Source organism: Theobroma umbraticum, unplaced genomic scaffold (assembly GCF_002168275.2).
Source record: "Theobroma umbraticum cultivar Fairchild unplaced genomic scaffold, ASM216827v3 scaffold_130.0, whole genome shotgun sequence".
NCBI lineage: Eukaryota > Viridiplantae > Streptophyta > Magnoliopsida > Malvales > Malvaceae > Theobroma > Theobroma umbraticum.
The window spans coordinates 1604448-1630544 of NW_018397264.1; the positions used below are offsets into that span (position 1 = coordinate 1604448).

Sequence of the window (26097 nt, forward strand, 5' to 3'; positions counted from 1 at the left end):
CCATGCACTTAACCTATTGGACCAAAATTATCTGAAAACCGTTGTCACAATCATATTGAGCAGTTAATGAAACTACATTGACATCCATGTTTTAATACACATTGATATGAAAGATACTGAAATAGGAATAATTTTGAGGCTAATATGTAGGAAAATTTTAGTGCAAAAGGGTGGGAAATTATTTGCACAACCAGGTCCCCAATCAGTTAGGGTATGAGATGATGAGTGGATGAGGAAAATTAAAGTTCTATGGACTGTTTAACTGCTGCTCAGACAATAGTGAAGTGAATAGTAACTCTGTTCAGGGAGGGATGTGAATGGCCATTTGCAGGTTTGAATATGCCCTAATAGCTTTAGGGAACAAAAACAAACTTGCAGTTCAAGATAGAAATCTATCAAATTTGACTTCAATTAAGTCATAAAATATTCAAAAAAGGCTTATTAAAGAAAAGACTAAAAATTCTTGCACCACCCAATGCATAAATTCTGTTGAGAAAACTTGAATAAAGCTCAAACAAATGTAAACTTGGACCTGATAATCACTATTTTGGCATATTTGAGGCCCTTGAGGCCCAACATCATTACTGAATGTGTGCTTGCATTGCTTTACTATGGTGTAAATGATTGTTGAGCAAGCCTTTCTCTCTCCGATCCCCCCACACCCATCCCTTGAGATGCTAATAGAATTGAGGGTTTCAATGTCTGATTCTTTTCTGTGCACACTCTTTACCTTATGCAATTCATGGTTAATAATTAGTTCATTTTTATGTATTCTTGCAGGAAAGAAGCAGAAATGGCCTGAGGAAGATGTGGGAGGTTCTTTCATTCAAATACTCAAGGAGCTAATGCCTTCCGTTCCAAAGAGGTATTTTCTTATCCAGCTCGAAAGCAGTGGATTATATCTTGCTTTCTTGTGGTATTTGAATTCTTATATTATTGGACTCTTGGAATTTAAAATGTGTTAACTGTTAGCCTATATTGTATCAACTAAATCATAGATTTTGAGAAGTAAACTTTCCTTTGTTGCTGCAGTGACAGAGAAAAATTGGAGTGAATGGGCACAAATTAGGCACCGTTCGATTTTGCAGGATGATTTTAAGGGCACAGATTTTGTTATGCTTCTGTGCTTATTGATTAAATCTGACCTATTCAAATTTCTCTTCAATCTTCAATTATTGGAGATGTGGCTTTGACCTCCAAGGAGAGCAGAATAAAAAAAGATTACATGGCCTCACTGGTTCTCATTGTACAATAAATTGATTGCTGGCTTGATCTTGTTGCTTCAGATCCAGGTAACCATCCGAACCCCGCACATAATTGATTGAAAACTGGTAAAGTGGAGAGCCATATTGTATCTCATCCGTTTCAGGAAAGTTTCATTTTTTATTCTTTGATTTGGGGAAGGGGTATTCAAGCCTTTTTCCTTGAGCATGAATTAAATGTTCCCATGCGAAATATCCATTCTTTGGTACTTATACTATCAGTAATAATAGCAATTCATTTAGTTTGTCTACAGCTTGAAAAAGTTGGCATATTCACATTTGCACAGATTTTTATGTGAACTTCAATTTTAATGTTTATAGTTACATTGCAAATAACACACTCCAACGACCCTTCAAGTACAGTTAATCGAAAGAAACAAAAACCTTGAAGCTTTTCACTCAAAACAACAGCTCAGTGAACTATAGACCTATACAAATCTTGCTAGCACTCCATACAATAAACCAGAGCCATCAAAAAGCTGCAAGAAGAAGTGGAACTGTATGAAACAGTGACATTTTGCAGAGAATAAGGGAGGTGCCACTAGGCTAAAACAGGTTCCCATGAAATGGCAACCGAGCTGCAATTTCAATGCAGAGAAAGTGACGCATAATGCACGATTAAAATGCAAAGCTTCTGATAAAACATTCTATCAGATGTTTTGCATCCCCTGGAGCATCTATTACATGGAGTTATGACATGGCAAAGAGTTGTGCATTAATCATTATGCAAACATAATTATGTCTTGTGGTGCCGACATATGTCCTCAAAAGGGTTTTATAGCTGGTAAGACAAGCCTTTGTGTGTAGCATTGAAACAGGCTGATAAAGATGCCCATCACACCTGAGGCCCTTCTTCACTTGATTGCTAGAAAAGGATTCATAACACAAGCAAGGTTCTAATTTAGATTCTTTTCTGCAAGAAAAAATCTGCTACATGATGTTAAAGAGAAAACTTATCAATGCTATATTTCAATAAAAGTAAAATTTACTTGATGAACATTTGGAAGGCATGTGTGTTCTGGTCAATGAGAATTGATATCCGCCCAAAAACGTTCACCATGTCTTGCACCTGCATAAGAGGGGGAAAGGAAAAACCAGTTCCATGTGAAATGGCAAGATGAAAATAAAACTTGCACTTGTAATGAACTAAAATAGTATCATGGTGATGGTACACAGTGTAATTATCTTCAATCTGTTCTTTCAAAAAACATTTTCTCAATTCATTAGGGTCAACTTTCACACAAGTGCAACTTGCAATGAACTAAAAATAGTGGCATGGTATACAGTGGAATCATCTTAAGTCTTTTCTTTCAATAATCATTTTTTTCAATTCTTTAGGGTCAATTTTCATATTGCACTTCAAATCACATTCAAACAGAAGAAAAAGAAAAAACAGTGCATGCCAGAAACAGTGTCACTGTGCAAACCATGCAATGGTGGACTACAAATAACCCTAACCTTAATTCAGGTCACACACATAATTTCCTCTAGCCGATACTTTCCCTTTTTGTCCACATGCCCATATCCCTTAACCAACACTTAATCCTCCCTCCATGAACAAAGAAAATCCATAAGTTCACCACCCCAGCGGTGGTTCGTTCTTTATAATTGTCCATTAAAATCGAATAACAATTTTCTAATGGATTTACACTATACCTTTTATGGCATTGCAAACTAATTACAACTCAAGGACAAAATCCAAGCCAATATAGTTAAAAAGTGTTTGTTGTTGTGTTGCTCCCTTAAACCCCAAGCAATGAGAAAGAGGACTTAAATATGGTGGCAAAGAGTGCACAATAAATTTATGAATACTCCAAATAAATAGTAAAGTATGAATATAGTAGATGAACAAAAATCGTATTCCTTACCACCAGCAGAAGTGATACCCAAAACCCTGGTGGAGATGGAGGTGCACCACTCATGCTCATCCCATAACCACCCATCGGACCTCCAACACTAGTATCATACAATCCACCACCATACATTCCAGATCCATAAAGTTTAAATGAAACAAACTCTTATTTATTTACAAACAACCCAACTAATCAAAATGAGTTGTTTAAGAGGTGGAATTAAAAGTTTTTAGTTAATTTAGCTAATAAATTACAATCCTTGTGTATGATTGTTTATCAAAAACCTAAACCACGAACTGATGAGAAGGGAGTCAACTAACTAACCATATCATTTAGCCCTGCCGTGAACTAGAATTAGGATCGTGGCTGAAGTAGAAAATGGCAGTAGCACCAAGGATGTCCATTAACTCTAGGAGCCTACTTGAGGTTAGCTTAAAGCATGAACAAAATTTTATTCAAGTAGAGCTACTCAAATTGTATTAGTGATCGATTTATAAGTTTGTTGTAAATTTAATTGGTTACTTTTAATTACGTAAATCAATAATTTAAATTGTTATCAAAAATAGAATTTTTTTTAATTTATAAGAATTTTGTATAAAAAACAATAATACTTTCAATTATAATCCTCTAAAATGTAATATATATATATATATATATTTTTTCATCATCTTCAAAATATATGAAATAAATATATGTATTTCGATTAAGATTGTATTTTATAATGTCTTTTTCATTTCGTCGAAAATCGATCTTAGTGTGTAGACTCTTATAACCTCCCCTCTATGCCTTGCAGCTGAGCTTCTACCTGGATGGTTTAAGCAACTCAGAAGACGAATCAAATCAGACCACGTTCAAATATTTTAATACTGAAGTTGAGCAACACAACCTAATGGAACATAATCAAGTCGCTCAATTATGATTTCAAGTCAAGTTCAAGCACACCAAATTAAGCTTTATGAAGCTTGAACATTTCACCGGGTCAACTAGGCTTGATCTAACCAACAAGCAGAACCACACGGATAATAGAGGCATTAAGATTGTAGTGCAAAACAACCTTTACTATGGGATCCCTTTCAACCATAATACATCTTATCCGTAGCCTTCCCAGAGATTGCAGAAAACCGGCAAATCAACAGCTTTCAAGCCATGGAACTTCCATTTTGTAGGATTGATATGATATATAAGTTGCTGTACATGGAATTGGATAACGCTCTATGCTACAACTACAACTACGACCCTATCTCTATTGCTCCACCCCTAACATATACAAACCTATACAAAAACATATATCATGACTAAATGACTATAATCTATGCTCGCATCTTCTACTCCCTTTTCCCCTTATTCCTTGAACTCAAGCAGTAACGACCATGCCACATCTAGAAACAGCACTTGCAGAGCTGAGCGGCCATTTATTTTGGTTGGACCATAGTGGAAAGCAAATGGACGAATGCATGAATGTAGATGGTCATTTCCTATCATTTCTCATTTATCTTCTTTCATAGAATTACATCTCTCTTGTAAGAATGGAACCCAGATTGAGTTCAAGAAAAAGCACTATGAAGGCCAGAGGCTTGCCGGCCGAGTATCAGCATATCTGCTATGAGCCTCCACCCAAAAAGCAATTGCTACTGCCAGAACTGCCAGTGGCAAAAGGCACATCTCGAACTTGAAATTTCACGTTATGTGTTCCAACATACTCCAAAATTTCTAGACACTCCTGTAAATCTGAGTCACTAACCAACATCACCCATTCCTCTTCATCATCTAAATACTTGAGCTGGAATGTCCCACTTTGAATTTTGAACCTTTTTGCAACTTCTTCATATAGCTGGAAACACCCGGCAGATGGCTCAAATTTAAAGCGAACAGTATCCTCTTTGTAAGTAGCTTTTATGGTAATTTTTGAGCTGCTATCAACACAAATTGTCTTCAATTTTGAATTCTTTGCCCCTGCAAAGCTCTGAGAGCTTGATGAACTTCCATGCAACATTGAACCAGAGCCATTTGAAGAGTCAGTCATGCTTGAAGAAGTAGGCTGGTGGTTATGTTCAACAATCCCATCATCACCCTCCATTCGGGTATCAATCTCATCAGCACCAGCCAAGGAGCTTGAGCTGCGAGACACAAAATGGCAGTCAGAATCCTCTAATTTCAGATTCCCCTTGTACAGACCCCATTTGTCACATCCTTCTGGTATATAAGAACCCATAGTCACATTTTCAGGACAAGTCCAAGGAGCAGGGCCAATGCTAGCTGCCTGGAAAGATCCTGCATCCAAAGCAACTGACTTAGAGTCCTCACTACAATCAATTGGAGGGATACTAGATTTCTTTGATTCTTGACAGGTACTAGGAACGAGCACACTCCTTGCAGCCCCTCTGTTGTTTCCACCAAAGGAACACTCATCTTCCTCCAACTTAACCACTGAATTCTCCCCATCAGGGCAGGATGCTAGAGGTGCTGATGGTTTCTCTTGATTGACGGGTTCAGGTGTTCTAACGGGAAGGTTATTTTCAGAGAATATTAGTGTTTTCTGAGAGTCAAATTCTTGGATGATGGTGCCTGCTGCAACAAATCCTCCTGTGGCTGGATCAAACTTCAATCCTCCTTCCACCCCTTGCACAGAGTCAAGAACAGTTTGTATTTTTCTTAATGATCTATTCACCTTATTAATCTTCCGAGAGGGCCATCTTGAGATCCCATGCTGTCTGCATATCCTTTTCAGTGTCGTGGGGCAAACTACAGGGAGCAGGAATACAAACATCAATCACAGATCAAAGTCTATGGTAAGAACCAGTTTCACTCTAGTGCTTGAAAATAATATTCCTACGCTTTTGTATGTTATTCATTACCAGAGTAAGAACTATTTTCCAGAGTATACAGCCTTGACCATAAAAAAATTCTAGAGCATAGGTTTGTAATAATTAAGTAAGAATTCTGCATTATTTACTTGGATTGAGTCAAAATACATTACAGTCATAATTTGATTTGAAGAATTCTCCACTCCATAAAATTTTTATTGTCAAATACAAATTTTATGCAGTATCTAAAGAATCTAGGTAGCTCAAGGTTGTTAAAAACTTAACAAGAATTATTTCACTCAATCAAGAGGGAATTGTTCTCCCTAATTTTTCATTTTATCTATTTTAAGAAGTAGGAAGTAGCCAAGTTTGAAAATTAATTTTTAATTTTTTTTAAAAGAATATTACTGAACCATACAACATGAATCATTTTGAGGATATAGCTTCATACAGAACTCAAATTCGTGACACCCTTCTTGTGGGTTGGGTCACCCTACCTACTCCACTCATTGGAGCACGTGCATGACATCAGAGTTGAGTACAGGTTGACTCTAATACCAGTGTCACAAGAGCATTACCCTCAACCCAAAAGGCTAACCTGATGGGATATACACCTCTAATGCTTATAAACCCAAGACCCCTCCCTTAACTATCCACTGTGGGATTCTGTCACAATCTCTCCCAACCAAATCCACAACGCCCTCGTCACAGGTCGAGTCACCTTGCATCTTTGTCATGGGACCATTACCCTTTCCTCAAAACACTAACCTGATGAGATATGCAGCACCCATACATATAAGCTCAAAACCCCTCCCTTACCTATCCAATTTGGGATTCCTTCATAGTCTCTCCCACCTGAATCCACAACACCTTTGTCGCAGGTTGGGTCACCTTGATCTTTGTCACAAGACAATCACCCTCTCCTCAAAACACTATCTTAATGGGATGCACAACACCCATGCATATAAGCTTAGAACCCCTTCCTTACCCATCTGATTTTGGAGTGCTTGACATGACATTGCAGTTGAGTCTGAATTGGTTTTCATACCACTTTGTCACAGGGCCATTACCCTCTCTCCAAAAAGCTAACCTGGTAGGATGTGCAATACCTTTGTTTAAAAGCCTAAGACCCCTCCCTTACCAATCTGATGTGGGAGTCCATCACATTCTCTTCCTTATCTATCCTTTAACTTAATTTATGGTTCTATAAAAATAGTGGAATGATTCTTTTTGAAAAGTCATTCTGCAAAATTTAGATAAGCACAATCTGATACAGTAAAAGTCAACAACAAACACAAAAACATATTACAGAAACCTGAACAGAACCAACAACAGAATAACTTGTGATGCATATACACATGTAACATCAAGGCTTACCACCAATGCTTTTTGCAGCATCCTTCAAACTCCCTGAGAAATACTGCTGAAGAACACTCAAGCTCACATTTTTTTCTGCTGTACTTCTCTTCTTCTCCATCTGCCTTCGGGGTCCACTCATTGCCTATAAATACATGTACTAAGATATTACTTAACCACATAAGTTTGTTAAGACCAGCCACTAAGTCATTCAAAAATCAGCACTATAGGAATAAATTAAATAAGCTAAGTGTACAGGCACACAGACACACACACACACACACACATTCATATTTATTAATTTATCTATTTCTTCTTCCAATAGGTATATAGAATCTCAGATAATAGATCTCACAATAAACAGTTCAAGTATGCAGCTCATTTTGTCCAACTAATATGTCTCGCTCAGATTCACGCTATTAATTTTAACGCAAGAACCCCACCTAATTTTGATTCCCCAAAGAAGAGGTGTTGCTAAACTCAAGCTAAGTGTGTAATTTTGATTACACAATGAACAAGGCAAGCTCATGGGGGCCCACACATTAGGGGTGGATAATAAAAGAATCCAGCATCTTCATTAGGAGGATACTTCAATATCAGAGAGATACCCACTCTTTACTCCTAGTAAACATGAGTATCTTGTTATCAGGAAAAAAATATATATCTTATAGTTATCAGAAATATGGATCTCAGAGCATGAAATTCCCCAGTCTTAATGCACCACTCAAATCTCATTTCCAGACTTTTGTAGTTCATATATAAATCACTGAAGGATGCCTTCCATGTGTTTCACAAGTCAAGTCATCCATCAAAAGAGAAAGAATGTTCAACAAAGTACCTGTTCAGGAGGACCATCGGCTTCCTTTCCATCGCTTCTTGAATTAGAAACATTCAAGGGAATTCTATCATTAGAGTTCATGTCACTAACAGCAGATAATGCTGTTTCCGAGCTCCTCCTAGACATAGACATTGGGGGGAAGTTTGGGACTGTTCCCCTCTGAAACTCAACTTTTGACCCTTCAACAATTTCTGCATCTGAAACTGTTCTCAAACTCCTACAGATTCGCTGCATGGTACCTGAAAGGTTGTTCAGCAGGAGTTGCTGTTCTGAACTCCCCTTCATGTTGATAGGAAGAAAAAACTCTAGTATATAATCATCATCACCAGTGTAGGTGCTCCTCAGCCTGATTGCAACTGCAGCATTCAGGTTAAATTTACGTGCATGATGGACAAGTGGATAATCACTTATGTCATATGTCTTCACATCAGAAGAGAAGAATGGATGATTGGACTGAAGTGCTTTTCCAGCTATACCTTGTCCTTCTTCAAGATAATGTGCAGCACATGCATGCACAAAATCTTGCATCTCTGTGTCATTAACATAACAGGCTGTATCTTCAATGCATAAGACGCACTTCCCATCCCAACCCTTATTACCCTCTCTAACACGTACTTTGATAATTTCATCCACAGCTTCTTCAGCGTAATTACAAGGAATCCATGTTAGAGCCAAAGGCAATCTATGCGCATGACATACAGCACGTAAAACATCAGTTATTTCAGCTAAAGCAGCTCTCTGATTCCTTGAGAGGCACTGGGGATCAAAAATGAAAGGAGAGGCCTCAGAGAAAAGGCACAGTTCCACAGCAATATTTATTCAACTGACCAAGATAAAGAACACCAGTTCTGCTTTTTATATTTAATATAAAAACCCTTGTTCTGTAACAGCTACAATGAAATGCATACAAAGTTATTAATGTACCTGGGGAAGAAGTCGAGGAGGAGCAGTGGTCCTTAAATTCACAGCCTGCAGAAAAATGGGATCAATACATTTAATGATACCCGCCATAACATTTTGAATGTACAGTTGAGAACCTTATAATCCATACATGATTTACTTTACAAGCATATTAGATGCTTTTATAGTTTATGTTTGTTTTTTTCTATAAATAAAGTTACAATACTCGTTAAATCAAATTTATTGCCCCAACACCTAGCTAAAGGCTTAAAATTTGCTTTCGAATCTTGGATGTTAGCTATAAATTTATTTTACATTTTAAAATTGTTAGTCCAAATTTTTCACTTCAATTTCAGTGTGAATATTCTGATATTTCAATTTTAAAAAGGAAAAAATTGTACTGCATGTCACAATTACCTAATTCTTCATGCTACCTATATGTAAACTATATTGTAATTTGCGTGGCTGACTGTTATTACATTCTTAGATGTTCCTTCTATTTTCCTTTTGACATTCCAGTAATTCATGCTGTAAACAAAATTTTCAAAAGTTACAGATCACTAATGGTGTTTCTTTAGGCGCAAGTTAAGATTTATCACTTTAGGAAACATTCTAAAATTGAATGTAGTGAATTTGCATTCAATTTGATAACTTTCAGCACAGTGATGCAAAAATTTTACTACTTAATAGTAGCTTAACCAGTGCCCTCAAGCACAGTAGATAGTATCTGTTATAAGCTACACGCAGAACTTGATTTTTCAAAAAGTATTAAAATATTAGGGGTTATTAATATTTAGAAGTATTAACGATAAGGAGGGCTTATCTCAGTCCCAATCCATGTACATGCACACTACCATATATGAAATTTTGAATTCCAATTCTACCACAACTCTAAGGCACAGCCTACTTTTATTAGAGTTGCAAAGGATCCAAATGTAGCAATACAAGAAGTTGTTCTCAAATCTCAAAATAGCTAAGTTCCAATTAACAGGTACCCAACTTTTAGTATAAGTAACACTAAATCCACCTCATGCAAGATAACAGAAGAAGTTTTCTGGCATTAACTACAACTTTTATGGACCAAAAGATCCAGAGTTGCCACTTACAAACATGATAGTACATCAGAAAATGACATGAACTTCACACAAACAATCCAAGAGTTTCCAGCAGAAAATACATTTTTTTTCAGCGGTTAAAGATGTCTTCAAAATAATATGTGAACAAGGAAAATATCACTTAGCAAGAGATCTAATAGAATAAAAGACTCTAAAAAATCATTTTCAGTAAGTTTTGACCTCCTTGATACTCTCCTACACGTCAACCATTATAAAGGAGTTTAATTCTAAATAAGCTAAAAAGGTAGATATGTCAGTGACATTGATTTGTTAGGAGAGTTACAGAGACCAGGAAACGGACATTCAGACGCAAAAACACAAACTTTACAAATACATAAACAGAAATAATATATACTAACCTGGAGTGCAAGGCAGACATTTTCCATTTCTGCATCAAAATTGGGTTTCTCATTCACAGTGACAAGTTCCAGCACAGCACAGCAAGACATCTCAACAGGTTCAAAAACTGGTAAGGCTATAGAACCACGGACTTTATGATTGACTGCATGTGAAAACCGCAAGTACTCATCCTCACTGTAATGGGTTACATTAGAAGTCCACTCAGGAACTCTAGAGATAAAAACACGACCGGGAAGCCCAGGGAAGGAACCCGGCTTCAGTTCTGCTGAGAAGATATACGTCCTTGACACTTCACGATAACCAGAAAGTATCTGGTCTAGCAAATAGGGCTGATCAGAAGTGGTCAACATATACTGATCCCCATGCTTAACTGGAACCCATACTTGTGCCAAGATGCCTCCTCCAGATGACTCCTTAAACAAGGACAGTGCCCTAAGCATCTTCTCATCAAGTGATTGTCCAATTGGCCTAGAAATCAATGAGTCTGCCACATCTGAAGTATTATTTTGTCTATTACCACCATTATTTCGTCTAACACCCTGTTCATCGGTATCTGTGGGATCCAATGGATTACCAAAGTGCACGTCTGTTTGCTGCAACACCATTCTATCCACACAATTATAAGAACTACCCATGCCACTTAAAGCATCACCACCTTCAACAAAGGTACCAGAACTTTGTTCTGTAATATTTAATGAATCAAGACAGGCATAAGGAAAGGATGGATAGGAGGACAAACCGAAGGAGGCAAACATCTGATCTGTAGCTGCAGGGCTGTTACACCACCCAGCATAAGAATCGAAGTTCATAAGCTCTGAGAAGTTGAAAGGATCCTCAGAAATTGAATTTTTGGTACTGCCACCCAACTGTTCCCCACCCTCCATAGGTCCTCTTGGAGGAACCCGATAACCAATCCCCTTTTCTTTAGATGAAAGGGAGTACTCCATTTTTTTCACAAAAAACCAACCAACCTCACTTCCAACTAAAATCAGAAAATGCTAGAGTTCTATGAAAAAACTTCCACTCAGCCTGACACTTCCATCCCGAACATCTTCTCCCATCTGCTTCCCAAAACCCAGGAATTTCCCTAACAAATTCATCTATCTTTGGACCTCTTCAAACACCAAACTCAATTTTGCCAAAAACCAGATTACCCTATGTCAAACCGCCTTAACCCTGCACAACCCACAAAGCAAAATCAAACTTCACTTCGATGCTATACATATATAATATAATATTACATAACCAAAAAGAGAAACAAATTTTCATTAACCAATCACCACACATATATCTCACATCCTAAGCTAATTTAACAATCATAGTTCCTAAAAATAGTAATAGAAAGCTCAAGAAGAACTGACCTCAGAGAAAAAAAAAAAAAGATGACAACCAAAATTTCAGTCTCCAAAGCCGCTGCAAATCACTGCAAGAGAAGTCCACTGCTCTCAATCAACATTAACTCACAAAACCCACCTCAGATTCATCCACTCATACACAAATAAATCAAAATTCTAAATAAAAAAACCCAAAAAAGAAGTACATATCAAAAAGATGAAATGAAAATTCGGGTGAAATGAACCAAATATCAAATTCAAGACCCAGCACACTATTCCCAATCAAAAGAAAAATACTTTACTAAATATACATGTAGCAAAGTAATTTAAGAAATTGCCAAAATTGGCAACTCTTTTTCCTTTTATAAAATTCAAATGAAATTCGAGTGAAATGAAATGAACAAGAAATGAAATTCCCAAGACTTCAAATAAAAGAAAATCAAAACGGAAAAAAAAAAAACCTATAAAATCTGAAGCTCCTTGAAATTCTGTAAAAAAAAAAAAAACCCAGAAATCTAGGGACAGAAAGTTACTATAGATGGAAAGCCTACCAACTGGTATAACGGATTTTTCAGTTACGAAGGAGAAGTTTGGTTCTCCTTTTGGGGACTTTCTAAAAATGGATGTTTGTCTTGTTTTTTTTTTTTTTTATTTGGAGCAGCTAACGATGAGAACCTGTTATTATTGTTTTAGAATATATCTAATGTCTGTAAAAGGTTGCTGTTAGAGAAGAACAAATGAATATAAAGAAAGAACAAGAAAAAGGACTTGTTTCTCTTTGTTTTGGTCTGGGTATATTTAGATCCAGGACCATGAGCAATTAAAAAAAATGGCTAAGTGTTGGATAATTTCTAAAATGTCAAAATTAGCCTTTGTTTGGTACATAAAGACAATGATATCTCTCTTGTCTTATTTGAATTTTGTCAATTTCACTTTCTCTATAAATAATATCTTTGACTGCTTTTTACCGCCCTCCCTTTGAGACTCTCACCTCACTCCATTATATAGAATAAACCCTCCAACTAAGTAAGAGAAAACAAATCTCAAAATTGAAAAAAAAAAATTAAGGTTTGAAATTATTATTTGCATTCTCAAACAAAAAAAAAATCTCAAATACTATGATTTACAACAAAATAAAAGACTTTCATTACCGATTCAAGTAGAATTTTTGAGTTTTTTTTTTTTATGAAAATTGAGTCTAAGTTCAATCCAACTCACTCGTTTAATTATTACTTTTTATTGATGTTTTAATATTTTAAATATAATTTTTATTAATAAAATATGTTAATCGGGTGAGACTGAATCAAATTTCAATCTAAATATTATCTATAAATTTAAAAAATGAAAAACTTCAAGAAAACATTAATTATTTTAAAAATATAAAATATGTGTATTAATTATTTTTCACTATTTATGAAATATAACCTTATGCAATGAAGTCCATAATTTTGAAATACATAAACATGCAACAAGTTTATGTTGCCATTTATTTTTAAAATTGGTTCAAAATTATGTCATCTCCATGAAAAATTAATTACTATTAACTTTTATATTTTAGATTTATTTTAAAAAAATTGCAACTGCCCGAATTAAAAAATCTAGTTAAAAATATATTTTTTATTTCAAATTAAATATTTACCTCACTATTTTAAGGTATTTCATAGTAATGTCCATTTTCTCAAAGTAAATGTCATTTCTTGAAAATTAGCTTTCAAATATTGATCAAATTATGAAAAAGAAAAGAGAATATTATTTTGGTTGGAAAATTATTAATATTTATAAAATTGGAATGTAAAGCACATATTTGGCAGTACATAATACCATGTATCAATTAAAAATTTAAAAGGAAGGGCATACTACCTTTTTTTTATTTTATTTTGTAGAAAGTTACAATAAAAAACCCATTTTTTAAAGAATATTAAGATATAATTGACTTGAGATTATACAATGTTTGGTATAATGTCATTTCCTTTTAAACTCAACTTCTATGTTAATAATTTAAATATAAAACTCCAAGAAAAAATTTATATTTTAACTTACATTTTGCTTAAAAATCCAAAATTGACAAGAAAAAAAATATAACAGATAAAAATTTGAAAATTCATAAAACAAAATATGCATTTCAAAATAAAAAAATCGTGTTTTCTTTTTCTTTTTAAGAAAAATCATGCCTTTTACTATTCACAATTTTTTATTTTTTAATTTGTAGAACCTAAGTTAAATTTTAGAGACCAAATTTTTGATAATACAAATTTTAGAGTGAGAACTCTAAGGTAATTTCTTTCCATAAAAATACAAATTGGTTAAAATCGAAGTCAAAAACATGCAAGCACATGATACTTGCATCCAATTTCCACATTTTCATTACTATTTTTTTAATAAATCCATTAATAAATAATAAAGATATTTGGATTCTAAAAAATGAGGTTGACCATGTAAGCAATATCTGTCCATTTTAATTGAGCTTTCTAATAACAAATTAGGAGAGTTAATGATTGTAGAACAATTAAGGGATTAGAAACTAAAATGAAAAGTTAGGGGCCAGCAATACATTTGTACTGAACCAAGGGACTTGTGTTAATGTTTTCAAAAGAATTTTCCACTTTTCATGTTAATTTTCTAATTTTGTTTTCCTTTATTTCTCCATCATAAATACCTTTCATTTTGGAGATCGGAAAACATTTTTTAAAAGAAAATTATTATGTACACAGAACACTGTGGAGTATCAGAGTTTTTAAACTCTATAAACAAGAGCAGATGATTGTTACATGTACAATAATTTATAATCAAGAAAATTAATAAATTAACATAACTATAAAATAAACGTGTGATAATCCTTCATATGTATTTGTACTAGTATATGGAATAACAATATTTTTTCTAAAATATAAAATTTTAAAAGATATATTAACTAATACCATTTTGACAAAGAAACGAAGGTAATTAATTAATAAACGAAATAGAAAAATGTTTTTGGGATAATAATGATTGAAACAAAGAATAATGAATGAGACACTTTGGTGTCTATTGACAGAGACACCTCACAATAATAATAATAATAATAATAATAATAATAATAATAAATTAGTACATGGTGTTTATTGACAAAGTATATTTTCAAAATATAAGGTCACCCATTAATGAAGCCTTTTATGGTGTTTTTTTCTTCACCAATAGTTGAAAAACTTACAAGGCAATAGGCACATGTATTAAGGATGCTTGTACCTTAATTTGTATTCTTGCTGATGATATAGTCCTTGTACATTACAACAAATAAGGCGGTTCCTGCCAAACTAACGTACGTACAGCAGAGAAATTTTGGTACCTAAACCTAGCTTTTCTCCCCACTATCGGTCTAAATTTAGAAACTGAAAGGCTATATAATATCCAACACATAAAGGAAAGAGACTTGGAAATTACCTTGCAAGAAGATTTCATCTTAATGGAGGATATACGTATTCATGTTCTGTAAACTAACCTGGGCTACCCACGCACCATGGACCAAGCTTGGATTAAGATTTTTAAGTCCAGACTTTGACTAAACCCATCTCAATGTTATTCTATTAGTATTAAATAAATAATGTGTTGACATTTAAATTTAATTCAAATATATATTGGAAAATTATTGTCATTTTTAAATAGAAAATAATTTTATTATTTTAATAAAAACCTTTTTAAAATTCAAATTATATATATTTAAAAAATTATTTTCATATAAATATATATTGATTATAAAATTTTAATATAATACTTAAAAAATTCAATAAATTATTTAAATAAAGTAAATTAAATCAAGTAAATTTTTATAAAATAATAATAATTAATTTATATTTATTAATTAAAATATTATTTATTATTTTAAATAGTTGAGTTACACAAGAGATGAGTTGAAGCAATTTGAGAAGTTTTTTCATTCAAAAAACATTTACGGCTAGAAAGTCAAAAGTCAGTTACACATTTGTAGATCCTAATATCAACAAAAAATCCATCTATTTGGGGGGCCCAGCTAATACTATTGGTACAATAAAAGGAATTATCGCTTTTTTTTTTCTGTCCATAGAAAAGTCATATGACTATTTTCGCTGCATAATTTCTTCTTTCTTCTTTTGTCCAAAACCATGTTGCTTGGTTTGATATCATGCAATTTATGTTGATTTATTAGAATAAAAAAAATCTACTTCCTCAATTATCTTTTTTTATTTATTTTTACTTTTACGTAGATTAAGAATAAATTTTTTGATCTTAGTGTACTTTTTAAAAAATTTTCTTTGTAACATTAAATGACCATTGTTTAGTGGGTTTTTAAATATTAAAACTAAAAATCATGAAAAATAACTTTAGAATATATAAAAAGATAATAGTATTTTGTTTTTAGAAATGAAAAAGAATATAATTTTAGGACTCTAAAAAGATAAACAAAAAATTGAAATAAAAAAGAATACTTATAGAAAATATATTTAATAAAGAAAACATTTGAAAGGTTGTTAGTAAAGATTAAAAAACGAGAGTCTGATTAACAGATTCTTATTATTTATTTTTATTAATTATTAATTATTAATTATACCTTTTCCAAAAATAAAGTACAAAACCAAAAATAATTTCCTAATAAAAGAAGAAAGAAAGCGAGGAATGATGTGATGATGCAAAGCAAGTGTAAGCCACATAGATGAAGGGCCAATGTAAGCGATTAAGACAGGGAGTGTTTAAAAAAAGCGTCAAAGGGAGTTTATTGGTGGGAAAGAGATAGTGGACAAGGAAGTGACACGTGTAACGAAAATGAAAGAGGAGATCCAGAATCTCTAAGGCAACCAGGGGCAGAATTAGATTCTAAAGTCAGACGTGGGCCAACTTAGAGCTGTCACCCTTTTTTTCTTCAACTGTATTTTATTTTAATATGGATTTTGGTGGCCTTTCGAGACGAGAGTCGTACGTTTCGAGGACTTTGGCGTCAGCAAGGGGCTTGGCATTTCGCAGTCCTTTGCCTGGCTGGGCCTCGCAACTTAGCCTTGTGGGGACGTTATTCTTCCCAGGAAGAGTACCTGTATTGAATATATATTTTTCGTAATTATTAAAAAATAAAACCATCTTACCTGAACTAAGCAATCTAACATTTGAGTTTTAATATTCTGACTTATGTGTACAAAAAACAAAAGAAAGTGTAAAAGATTTAAGTCGTAGTTGAATTTAACTTTTTTTGTACTTTATTTGTTGAGTTAAATTCAAGTTGTTTGATTAATTAATAATTTCAAAATTTATTTTATGCATTCTAATATTTGATTTTTATAATTTAAAATTTTTGTATATTTTTTCAAAATTTTTGTTGGCAAAAACCAATTATAAAATCATAATTTTATATGCCATTGGCAAAATACAATTTAAAAACAAAAAAAAAAGGGATTAATTAAAAATAGTAATGAGGAAAGATTTCTTTTAGATATGTAAATACGAGTTCCACTTAAAGATTAAGATTTTATTGGCAAAAACTTATTGTTCTCTGTGCATTGTCCTTGTCAAAGTTGCCTCTCACCTTGTCGGTAACAAAATTATTCTATCTTTGAAAATTAGCTACATCTTTGGAGTTTAGAAAAGCAAGTTGAATATATTTGTCCTTTTCGATAATAAAGCAAGTTGTAGACTTACATTCGCTTAATCACTCTTAATTAAAACTAATATGCTTCTCACATGACAATTCACTTGGATTTGGCTTAACACTTTTAGATCTAAATTTAATCATGATTGTCCTTTACGATATTCTAAAAACTTCACGTAAAAATGTCACTTGAATAGTTTGGCAACAGGTGTCAGAGACATTCCTCTCACCCCCTTTAAGCCCAAAACGAAGCACCTTTGCTTACTTTTGACTATGCAGTCTTCCGCGGCATATATCAAGGAAGGTACGAAGTCGAAAGTGAGGCATGTCTTGTTGTGTAAAAGGGCAAAAATCACCATGTGTAAGGCAATCAGCATACTTCATCACAAATAGGCCACAGTCAACCCCGCTGTTGCATCACAAATAAAGAAAAAAAAATGGTAAGATGAGATCGAAACAGTAAAGGTGGAAGAGCTCTGAATTTTGAAGGAAGGGCTAACTTCTTTTGCTCGGGAATATCGGTTCGAATTTCAAATGGCCTTTCATTTGCATTTTGATAACCAAAGGCTGGCAGTAGAAATCTTTTGAACCACACTAAGATTGCTTGCTTTTCAGCAACATTACACATTCGCGAAGATATATTTGAATCCAACCACGAAAATGTCTGTTTCTTGGCATCAACACAGAAAAGAACCCAATGTGCAGATAAACACACTGGTAGAAACAACTACAATCACAAAATATTATGGCGTGCGACTGTTAGTTATTATAAACTAAAGGAAATTTCAAAATGTGCAGAAAAAATTGTACTGTCAAACGTAGAAGCTTACCTTATGTACACCTTTTAGCTTCTCATCTTTAAACCAACTTAATACTAGATGTCCTGATTTGGATCCTTCAATCAAGCAAGTCTGCTATATTGCATAAGAAGTCACATGTTACTCAATAGCATCCGTGATAAAACATAACGATTTTAATTCAAAGTACAACGTTTTCCTTCACAAGATAAAGGTTCTCACAGCTATCCAAGAGTCAAATGAATAGTGGTTGACGTACGCCTTTGGAAATCTATCAGACCTCTTCTTAAGCAATTTGAAGAAGGTATTAACGACCTTCATCACAACAGAAAGAATTAATATGTATTCGCATATTTGCAAACAACAAAGAAGGGCAAAAAGTTAATTAATTATAGTAACAGTATGTCGAATACATTCTAAATTGAGCGGAAATTAAGGATTTGCATCTAAAACCCCCTCACCATGATGACACTATGATGCATAAAGATTCGGGGGTGGCACAATTTTGCCACAAACATCTTTACCAGCAAGGCTAATACCATTCTTTAGTTTACGCTTCAATCTCTGTATATCTTATGATTACTTACCAAATCATCAATGCAGTACTTTACTCGAGTTTCAACTCCATGGGGAACAGTGAGTAAAGGTGCTAATTTGTAATCCACCACGCCAAACTCCTTATCCCGTCCAATCAATTTTCTGTCACAAACTTTGACAGTCAGCTCATATATATTCACTTCACATGTCATATCAAATTAAGCTAGCAACATAACATACCCACTCATCTTATGATTTTGCAATTTATTTAGTCGCATAAGCTCCTTCACCGTCAAGAGTGAGGTTAGATATCCTCGTACATACTATAAAAATCAAAATTATAAAGTAAAAACTATATATACTCCAAAATACTATATATATAGTAAGTGTACAAAACCAAGTGGTATAGAAAAATGATATGAAGTACCTCTTCACGCCATTCTCCTTGCTCCCTGCCTGCTATTTCACCATCAGACTCATCTGAAGATGAGCACTGAAACTCGGACTGATTGTCAAACGATGGACTTCCATTTGGTATTTCGATTAAGCCGCTAGTGTCTTTTCCATGATTAGGTTCTGTAGCCAATGGGGTTTAACTTCTATCAGTAAATTTGGCTTAATAAAGCCCTGAGCCATTTTCAACGATAAGGAAACCAAAGTAAAGTAGCTTGTTTAGTTGGAATACCAGATGATTTTAATGGGCTCCCTTCTTGCCCATCATTCTCTAACGAAAGAGCTTTCATCTGTTAATTTCAAGCGAAATAACAACAAAATTTCCTAATTATCTCAAAAAATATATATTAAAAAAGACCAAAAAAAAAAAGGGAAAATTCATCATTCAACCAGCGTTTTGTAGGAAGCTTTGGCTTTGTCTCCATCGTTAGGTTCTTCAGAATTCCAATTTTTGCAGCTTTTCACCTCACGAGTCTCTTTCTCCTCCCACTTCCTTTTAGCCTATCAAATGAAAATGCATTAAGCTAATTCGGTTTTTCCAGAATTTGCGGTTATAAACATTTAACTTAACACTTATATCATATGTACATACCGTATTTTGCATTGGTGCATGATTTGCTCTGTCATCTGCCATTGTAGGTGAAAGTTAAAACCACTATCATAAAAAGTTAACCAGATTGTCATGTTGCAACGGTGTAAGTTACAAGTCACACAAGATAGCGCAACAAAAGCTGTTGAATGAGTTAGAAGCCTCATCTTGCCTAGTTTATTTCAAGGTGTTAATACCTCTAGCAAGAGTGTATTGGTCTTGCGAGCTTTCAGCTTTGACGGAGTTATCTTAAGGGTATCAATAGCTTGGTTCCATGTTGACAAAAACTACAGCGTTTTGACCCACGTCTCTGTAAACGGGCTCTTTCAAATGGGTTTTTAAAGCAGTTTAGGATAGGAAAAGGTCTTTTTCTCTTCATATATATATATATATAAAACTAGAACTGGACTTACTTCCTTTTGGCATTTCCAACCAGTTGTGGCTGCATACTAATGCTTCCATGGTCTCGGGGTTCAAGCCATTGTAGGCTGGATTTGTGATCACGGTATCGAAATCCGAACATGGTGGAACAACTGACACAGACATTGCAAGGAGATCACGAGCCATCCTTCCCAGTGTAGGAAACCTTTCAGAATTAACACGCCACCAACCTAGTATATCAAAGAATGCTTCATCCAAGTGGAGTAAAGGCTCGTCCAAGTAACAGTCAAGATCTGACTTCCATGAGGACACCTCATTAAAGTTGCTTGCAGATGCATATCTACTGAAGGAGTCCAAAATAGAATCATTAGCACTCTCTGTACTTTGTCTTGTTAAACAACCAACTGAAGCAGATGTGGTCCGATTTCTCGGTTCATCGGCATATTCAAAGTAAATATCCATAAGAACTTTATGAAATCTATTCAATTGGATCTTACTATCACGACCATAAATCTCACCATATGAAAACTCCACAAATTTAAATTTTAACCGTGAGTCAAGAACGGCTGCAATAGCGAAAACCCAATTACATAAGCTTCAATGGTTATCAAATTTCCTCTTCATCATGAATGGATAATTTTTCTTTTTCATTTGAAGAAATTTTTTGTACATGTCACAGAACTGGGGAAAGTATGTATTTGCAGTAGAGGAATGAGTTTGCCTAAAACTACTTAAATTGTCATCATAAAGACCTTTCAACTAACTGTGCAGAATTAGTGCCCTCTCCCATTCCTCTGTTGATGGATTTACTTTGAAATGGCCATCAATTTGCTCCAGTTGACAAAATATTTGTCTTGATTCCAAAGTGCTATCAAGCATGCTAAAGTCCGAATCCAACCTTAAAGGACCATAATCTCTTGATTTCTCGCCTTGTAGCGTCACTTGATTTATTGCTTCTTGAAACTTAAGTTTTCCATGTTCTAATTCAGTAACATATTCAATTGATTTCCTTAGCTTCAAAAGAATATCATCTATCTCATGCAATCCATCCTGAATGAGGGTGCAACTAGTATAATAATGACAGGAAGGAAGGCAAACTTGATCGCTAAGACAACTTTCTTTTATCTGTTGAACTATACCATTATTCAAAGAAGAATTATTCACAGTTATGGAACATACTTTCTCGCTCATATTCCACTCCGAAATTGAGTTTTGAATAACTCTAATTATAAACCCTATGTCATAGTTATGCTCCAGATTTTTGAAGACAAGAATCTTCCTCCTCAATTCCCAATCATCATCAACAAAGTGGGCTATCAAACAACAATATGCATTCTTTCTAAGATTGTCCTTCCACAAACTAATTGTCAAACTGAACTTACAAGCAAACTGATCAAAAAATTGTTAAAGTTTCTTCTTCTCTTCCTCATAGATATAATGTATGTCAAATATAATAATTGCTTCTGATTGAAATTCAAACATTGGCTGCAAATTTTTCACAAAAGTTTTAAAAAATTCTTGTTCAGATACATCCAATGGATATTGATGCTTAATAATCATTTTCACTAAATCCAAGCGGCTCTTTTCCTGATCAAACATTGAGTTTCCTTGGTTGGTATCTCCAGTTTTTAAATCACCTGTTTTAGTTGAAAGTTTCAATTGTCTTTCCTGACATTCATTTTTCTTCCTTGGACATCTTTCCAAATGATTTTTCAAGTGTGTGGTTCCACTCTTGCTTGACCCCGTAAACTCTTTGTTACAATGATTACATTTGGCCAATTGTTTTCCATTTTCTTCAAACTTGGTGAATTCCTTCCAAACTTCAGATACCAACTTTCTCTGTATGGCTCGTGGGAGTGCAGAGTTCTCCCTGTTTGCTTTCCCTATCTCGTGGTCAATAGTGGAAATAGTATGAGAAATCCAATTCTTTTCTGTGATTTCCTTTCAAAAAGTAGACAAACTGAAAATAAGTTGTGTGTACAAAAAAAAATCAAATTACCAGTGCATGGTAAAACCAGAGTACAAACATGTCAGTGAACTCTTTACCAAATTAAAATCCAAAATCATTTGAATACAAATTAGACCTTCAAAGCACATTACAACAATTAAAGTTTCATATAGCATTATATAATCATTTGGAGATTTAACTTAAGCATCAACCACTTAATTTTTTATATTTATGCAGGCATTATGCATACATTGATGTTGGCAGCTATCCAACCAATAACCATTTTTCACTGAGAGAAAGAGGAAGAGGACGAAGGACAGCTAATTGAAGTGCTGCTTCTTAAGTTACGTTCTCGATGTTTCCTTGTAAAACTTCAAGTTAGTTAATACGCTCTTACTGTAACTATATACTGTACATTTTTTTTCTCTAGATTTATGGAGAAATAAGAGTCCTTAATCCAATTGTGGCCTTGAATGTGAATAGTGATTAAGGAATGACCGCTTACCTGCTGTTGAGGCTCATGTGTTTCCAGTAATCCATCATAGCTCCTTAAATTGGTTGCATTAAAGGGTCCTGTTCCAGTCATTGATGAAGCATGCATGGGTAGATACGCAGGGTGGAAATTTGAAGTCGCTTCCTCCTAAAAACAAATGTTATTGTCCGTGAATGCTAATTGATGACCTTAGAATAAGATAGTGTAAATACGATTAGGAAGGGTACCTGCCCATTACGCCCTTGTATTTCCACTACATGACCATCCTTTAGTTCAACTATATTCAATGACCTTGATGCTTTGGAATTTAAAAATTGGTCGTTAGATAAAGCTGGTGGAGAGCTCCTCATAGGCATTGCCGCCCGCGGAATGTTTGGAATGGCTTCTTCCTGCAAACCGACTTCAGTGCCATGAACTCTTAGCTTTACAAACTTTTTCTTCATATTTTTCACGTCTTCGAAGATACGGAGTGCCAAGGATTTTGGTTCCTCAAGTTTTGCCTCAGATGGGGGCAAAAAGAATTCTAGTATATAAACATCATCAAAAGCATAATGGTTTACTAGACAGATGGCAAGGACCGCTTCAAAGCCTGACTCCAGTGCAGCCTGAGCAAATGGATAGTTCTCAAGCTCAGTAATATTTGGTTCAAAAAGGAAGGGCTCATTTGATTCAAGCGCTTGTCCAGCAATAGCTTGCCCTTCTAAAAGATTATGATTTGCACATTCTTCCATGAAAGAATTACACCAAAAATCTTTCTCAAAATCATAACCAAATAATAATAATCAATATAAGAGTAAGTAGTTTCGATGGATAGAGAACGTTTCTTGTTTGGACGCTTCACCCATGTTAAAGCCAATGGAAGCTCATATTTCAAACATACACCTTCTAACATGTCATATATCTCAGCAAAAGCAGCCAATCGATTCAATGAGGAAGCCTGTTAATTAATAAAGCTAATAATGAATTACAAAGAGCAAAATAAGAAAAACCAAAATAACACTTGGGAAGAAGCACAACCCCTCCTCAGGTTAACGCTTGTTTTTGGACCATTTTGTATGCAACTTAATTCTAAGTACCCTGCTAATGGCATCTTTCATCCAGAAACAATACAAGACTATGGATCCTTCGTTCCACAAATAGCAAATAAGACGTACAAAACGTTCAAAATATGTAACCTCTAGGCAAGTTAATATTGCTAAAGAGCCTTTTTGCCAAAGAATGAAGTGGTTTCCTACTTTCAAATGTTACTTTTTCTTATTTTTTGTTTTTGGTTTTTAACATATATACTGGTCCACATTCGAATTGCAACTTCTTTTGTCAATGTATTGGAGGAATCTTAGCTTTTCTTGTTAATAGCAAGGAATGTAATGTCTGTAATTACATGACTTCAATTTAATAATTTTTCCAAACTTTCAATCTCAAGATTTGTAATAATTTAATATACAGGTGTTACCCTTAACATATATTCTTGGGTGAAATTTTATATTTTTTTGGTACTTCAAAAACTACAAGTAAACTTTTGACCATCTCTAGGCAACCAAACTTTTTTTAATTCGTAGAAACGCTTTTTCATAATATATTTTTTAAAAAAATATTTTTCACCGAATAAACAGATTTGAACTCAAATTTTAATATGCTTTAAACTATCTTTATCTTTATCTTTTATATATAGTGAACAACATATATATATTAATAATTTTGTCCTTCATTAATAATTTTTTATTTAATCAAAACATTAACTGATTTTTATTTATTTGGTTAGTAAAATTTAAGTCTTTATTCAAGTAAATATTCTTTAATTGATAATATTCTTATTAAATTAATTATTGACTAATTTTTATCTATCAATTTCCTTATTAATCTTGAACTATTTACTAAAGTCAATTTTTTTTACTTTAAAAAAAGTAAAACATTCTTAATAAAATTTAAATCTTGCTAAATCAAAAAGTAGAATTTTTTTTATTGAATCATTAATGACTTTAAATATTTATGAGATTACAAAGCTAGTTTAAATTCTTTAATGAATCAATAAGATAAAATTTACTACTCACCTTTGAACAAGGACAATTTTATCACTATATTTTTTAATTTGATTCAAAAATGATAAAAATTTAACTATAAAAAAAAACACTCTAGGAGGAAATAAAGAAATTTTCTAATTTTGACTATGTTGAATCAAATTAAAAAGTATAGTGCTAAAATTTCAATCATTCGGAGATAGATGCTATATTCGATCAATCACCCTAAATAGAAAGACCTTATCCTATAATGAGGAAATTTTGTACGTTAAAACTAAAGTGGAAATCTTATAAGGCCTTGTTTAGGAGACTTGAAAGAAAAATAAAGGAAAGAAAAGTTAGTCCCAGCGGGTCAACTTGTAAAGGTCGGACTGTATCTTGTAATGCATGATTTGGATTGAAACCTATAATGAAGTGTTATCATTATACAAAATCTAATTTCTAAGCTAAATAACAATTAAGTAAAGAAAGGCCAATGAAGATGCTTTAAGGGTCAAGGATCCAATTTGTCACTCTCCTACATTACTACTAGTTTTATGGTCAAATTTTACCAACCATTTTCCATTAGTGCAATTTTAACAGTGCAGTAAAAAATTAAATGACTGTAGAATATTCTGTTGCCATACAAGAAAGAGAAGAGAGATAGAAAAATAGAAGCGAGGAAAGGGATTGGAAAATTTAAAGCTTGGCTCGGTTGTCCACATCAACCTAGAGTCAGTCAGCTCGATTTGGGATGCTGAGAGGGCAGCAAAAAAAAAAGAGGGAAAGGATTACGAAGAATGAGAAAATGAGGGAAGAAAGAATCAGAAAGTGTGAGGGAGAGAGACAATAGCCAAGTAGCGAGGGGAAAGAGAAGAGCAAAGCGACATGGGGGAAGGACGAAAAGCAGGGGTCTGGGTCTGGCCAGTGGCCACCAATGCTTATCCAATGTTGGTCGACCAAATTCGGCGAACACCTTCGAGGAGAGACAAAGGAACAAGGATAGGGATGCTAATATTTGGTGTAGGCTGGTCACCATTAAAATGATGAAATCAAAATTTAACTACTAAATCCTAAACTTCAAAATTACATGAGAACATAAAACATATTAGAGATTTTATGAATACATATACTATATAAGGTACAACATGATGAAAATGCCCTAACTACATGACATGCCAAATGACAAGAATGCCCCTAAATTTATGTGGCATAATATATGTCAAAAATATATGTATTTAGAGTTATATGACATATTGAATGATGAAAATATCCTTAAAACTACGTTGCGTATTACATTGTTCAAACTGCGTATATAACATACTCTCATGATCCTAAGACCATGGGCTATAGTTCATGACAGTAAAATTACATAGCATAGTTCATGTTATTGCATAGCAACTTGAACTACATCTATATGTCATCCTATTGACATCATTATAACCTTAATGGCATACAATCCACCATAATTTTAATATCAACATTTATCT

The 26097-nt window shown here is 33.8% G+C and overlaps 1 protein-coding gene and 1 pseudogene across 3 annotated transcripts; both read right to left on the reverse strand.

Moving 5' to 3' along the window:
* Positions 1-3893: 3893 nt before the first annotated feature.
* LOC110421248 (Plant regulator RWP-RK family protein) lies at positions 3894-12602 on the reverse strand. 3 transcript variants are annotated; one of them, XM_021434787.2, is made up of 7 exons: positions 12374-12602; positions 11850-11911; positions 10488-11664; positions 9038-9082; positions 8114-8869; positions 7297-7420; positions 3896-5857 (listed from the first exon to the last, which is right to left on the reverse strand). In XM_021434787.2, exons 3-7 carry the CDS (start codon positions 11433-11435, stop codon positions 4716-4718), a joined length of 3015 nt encoding a protein of 1004 aa, XP_021290462.1. In that variant the 5' UTR covers positions 11436-11664; positions 11850-11911; positions 12374-12602; the 3' UTR covers positions 3896-4715. The 3 variants fall into 3 exon arrangements, with proteins under 3 accessions (XP_089640620.1, XP_021290462.1, XP_021290461.1); XM_021434786.2 differs by having other exon boundaries at positions 11850-11927; XM_089784494.1 differs by lacking the exons at positions 11850-11911; positions 12374-12602 and having other exon boundaries at positions 3894-5857; positions 10488-11484.
* A 5071-nt stretch (positions 12603-17673) lies between these two features.
* LOC110421367 (uncharacterized) lies at positions 17674-23707 on the reverse strand (annotated as a pseudogene).
* Between the last annotated feature and the right edge of the window lie 2390 nt (positions 23708-26097).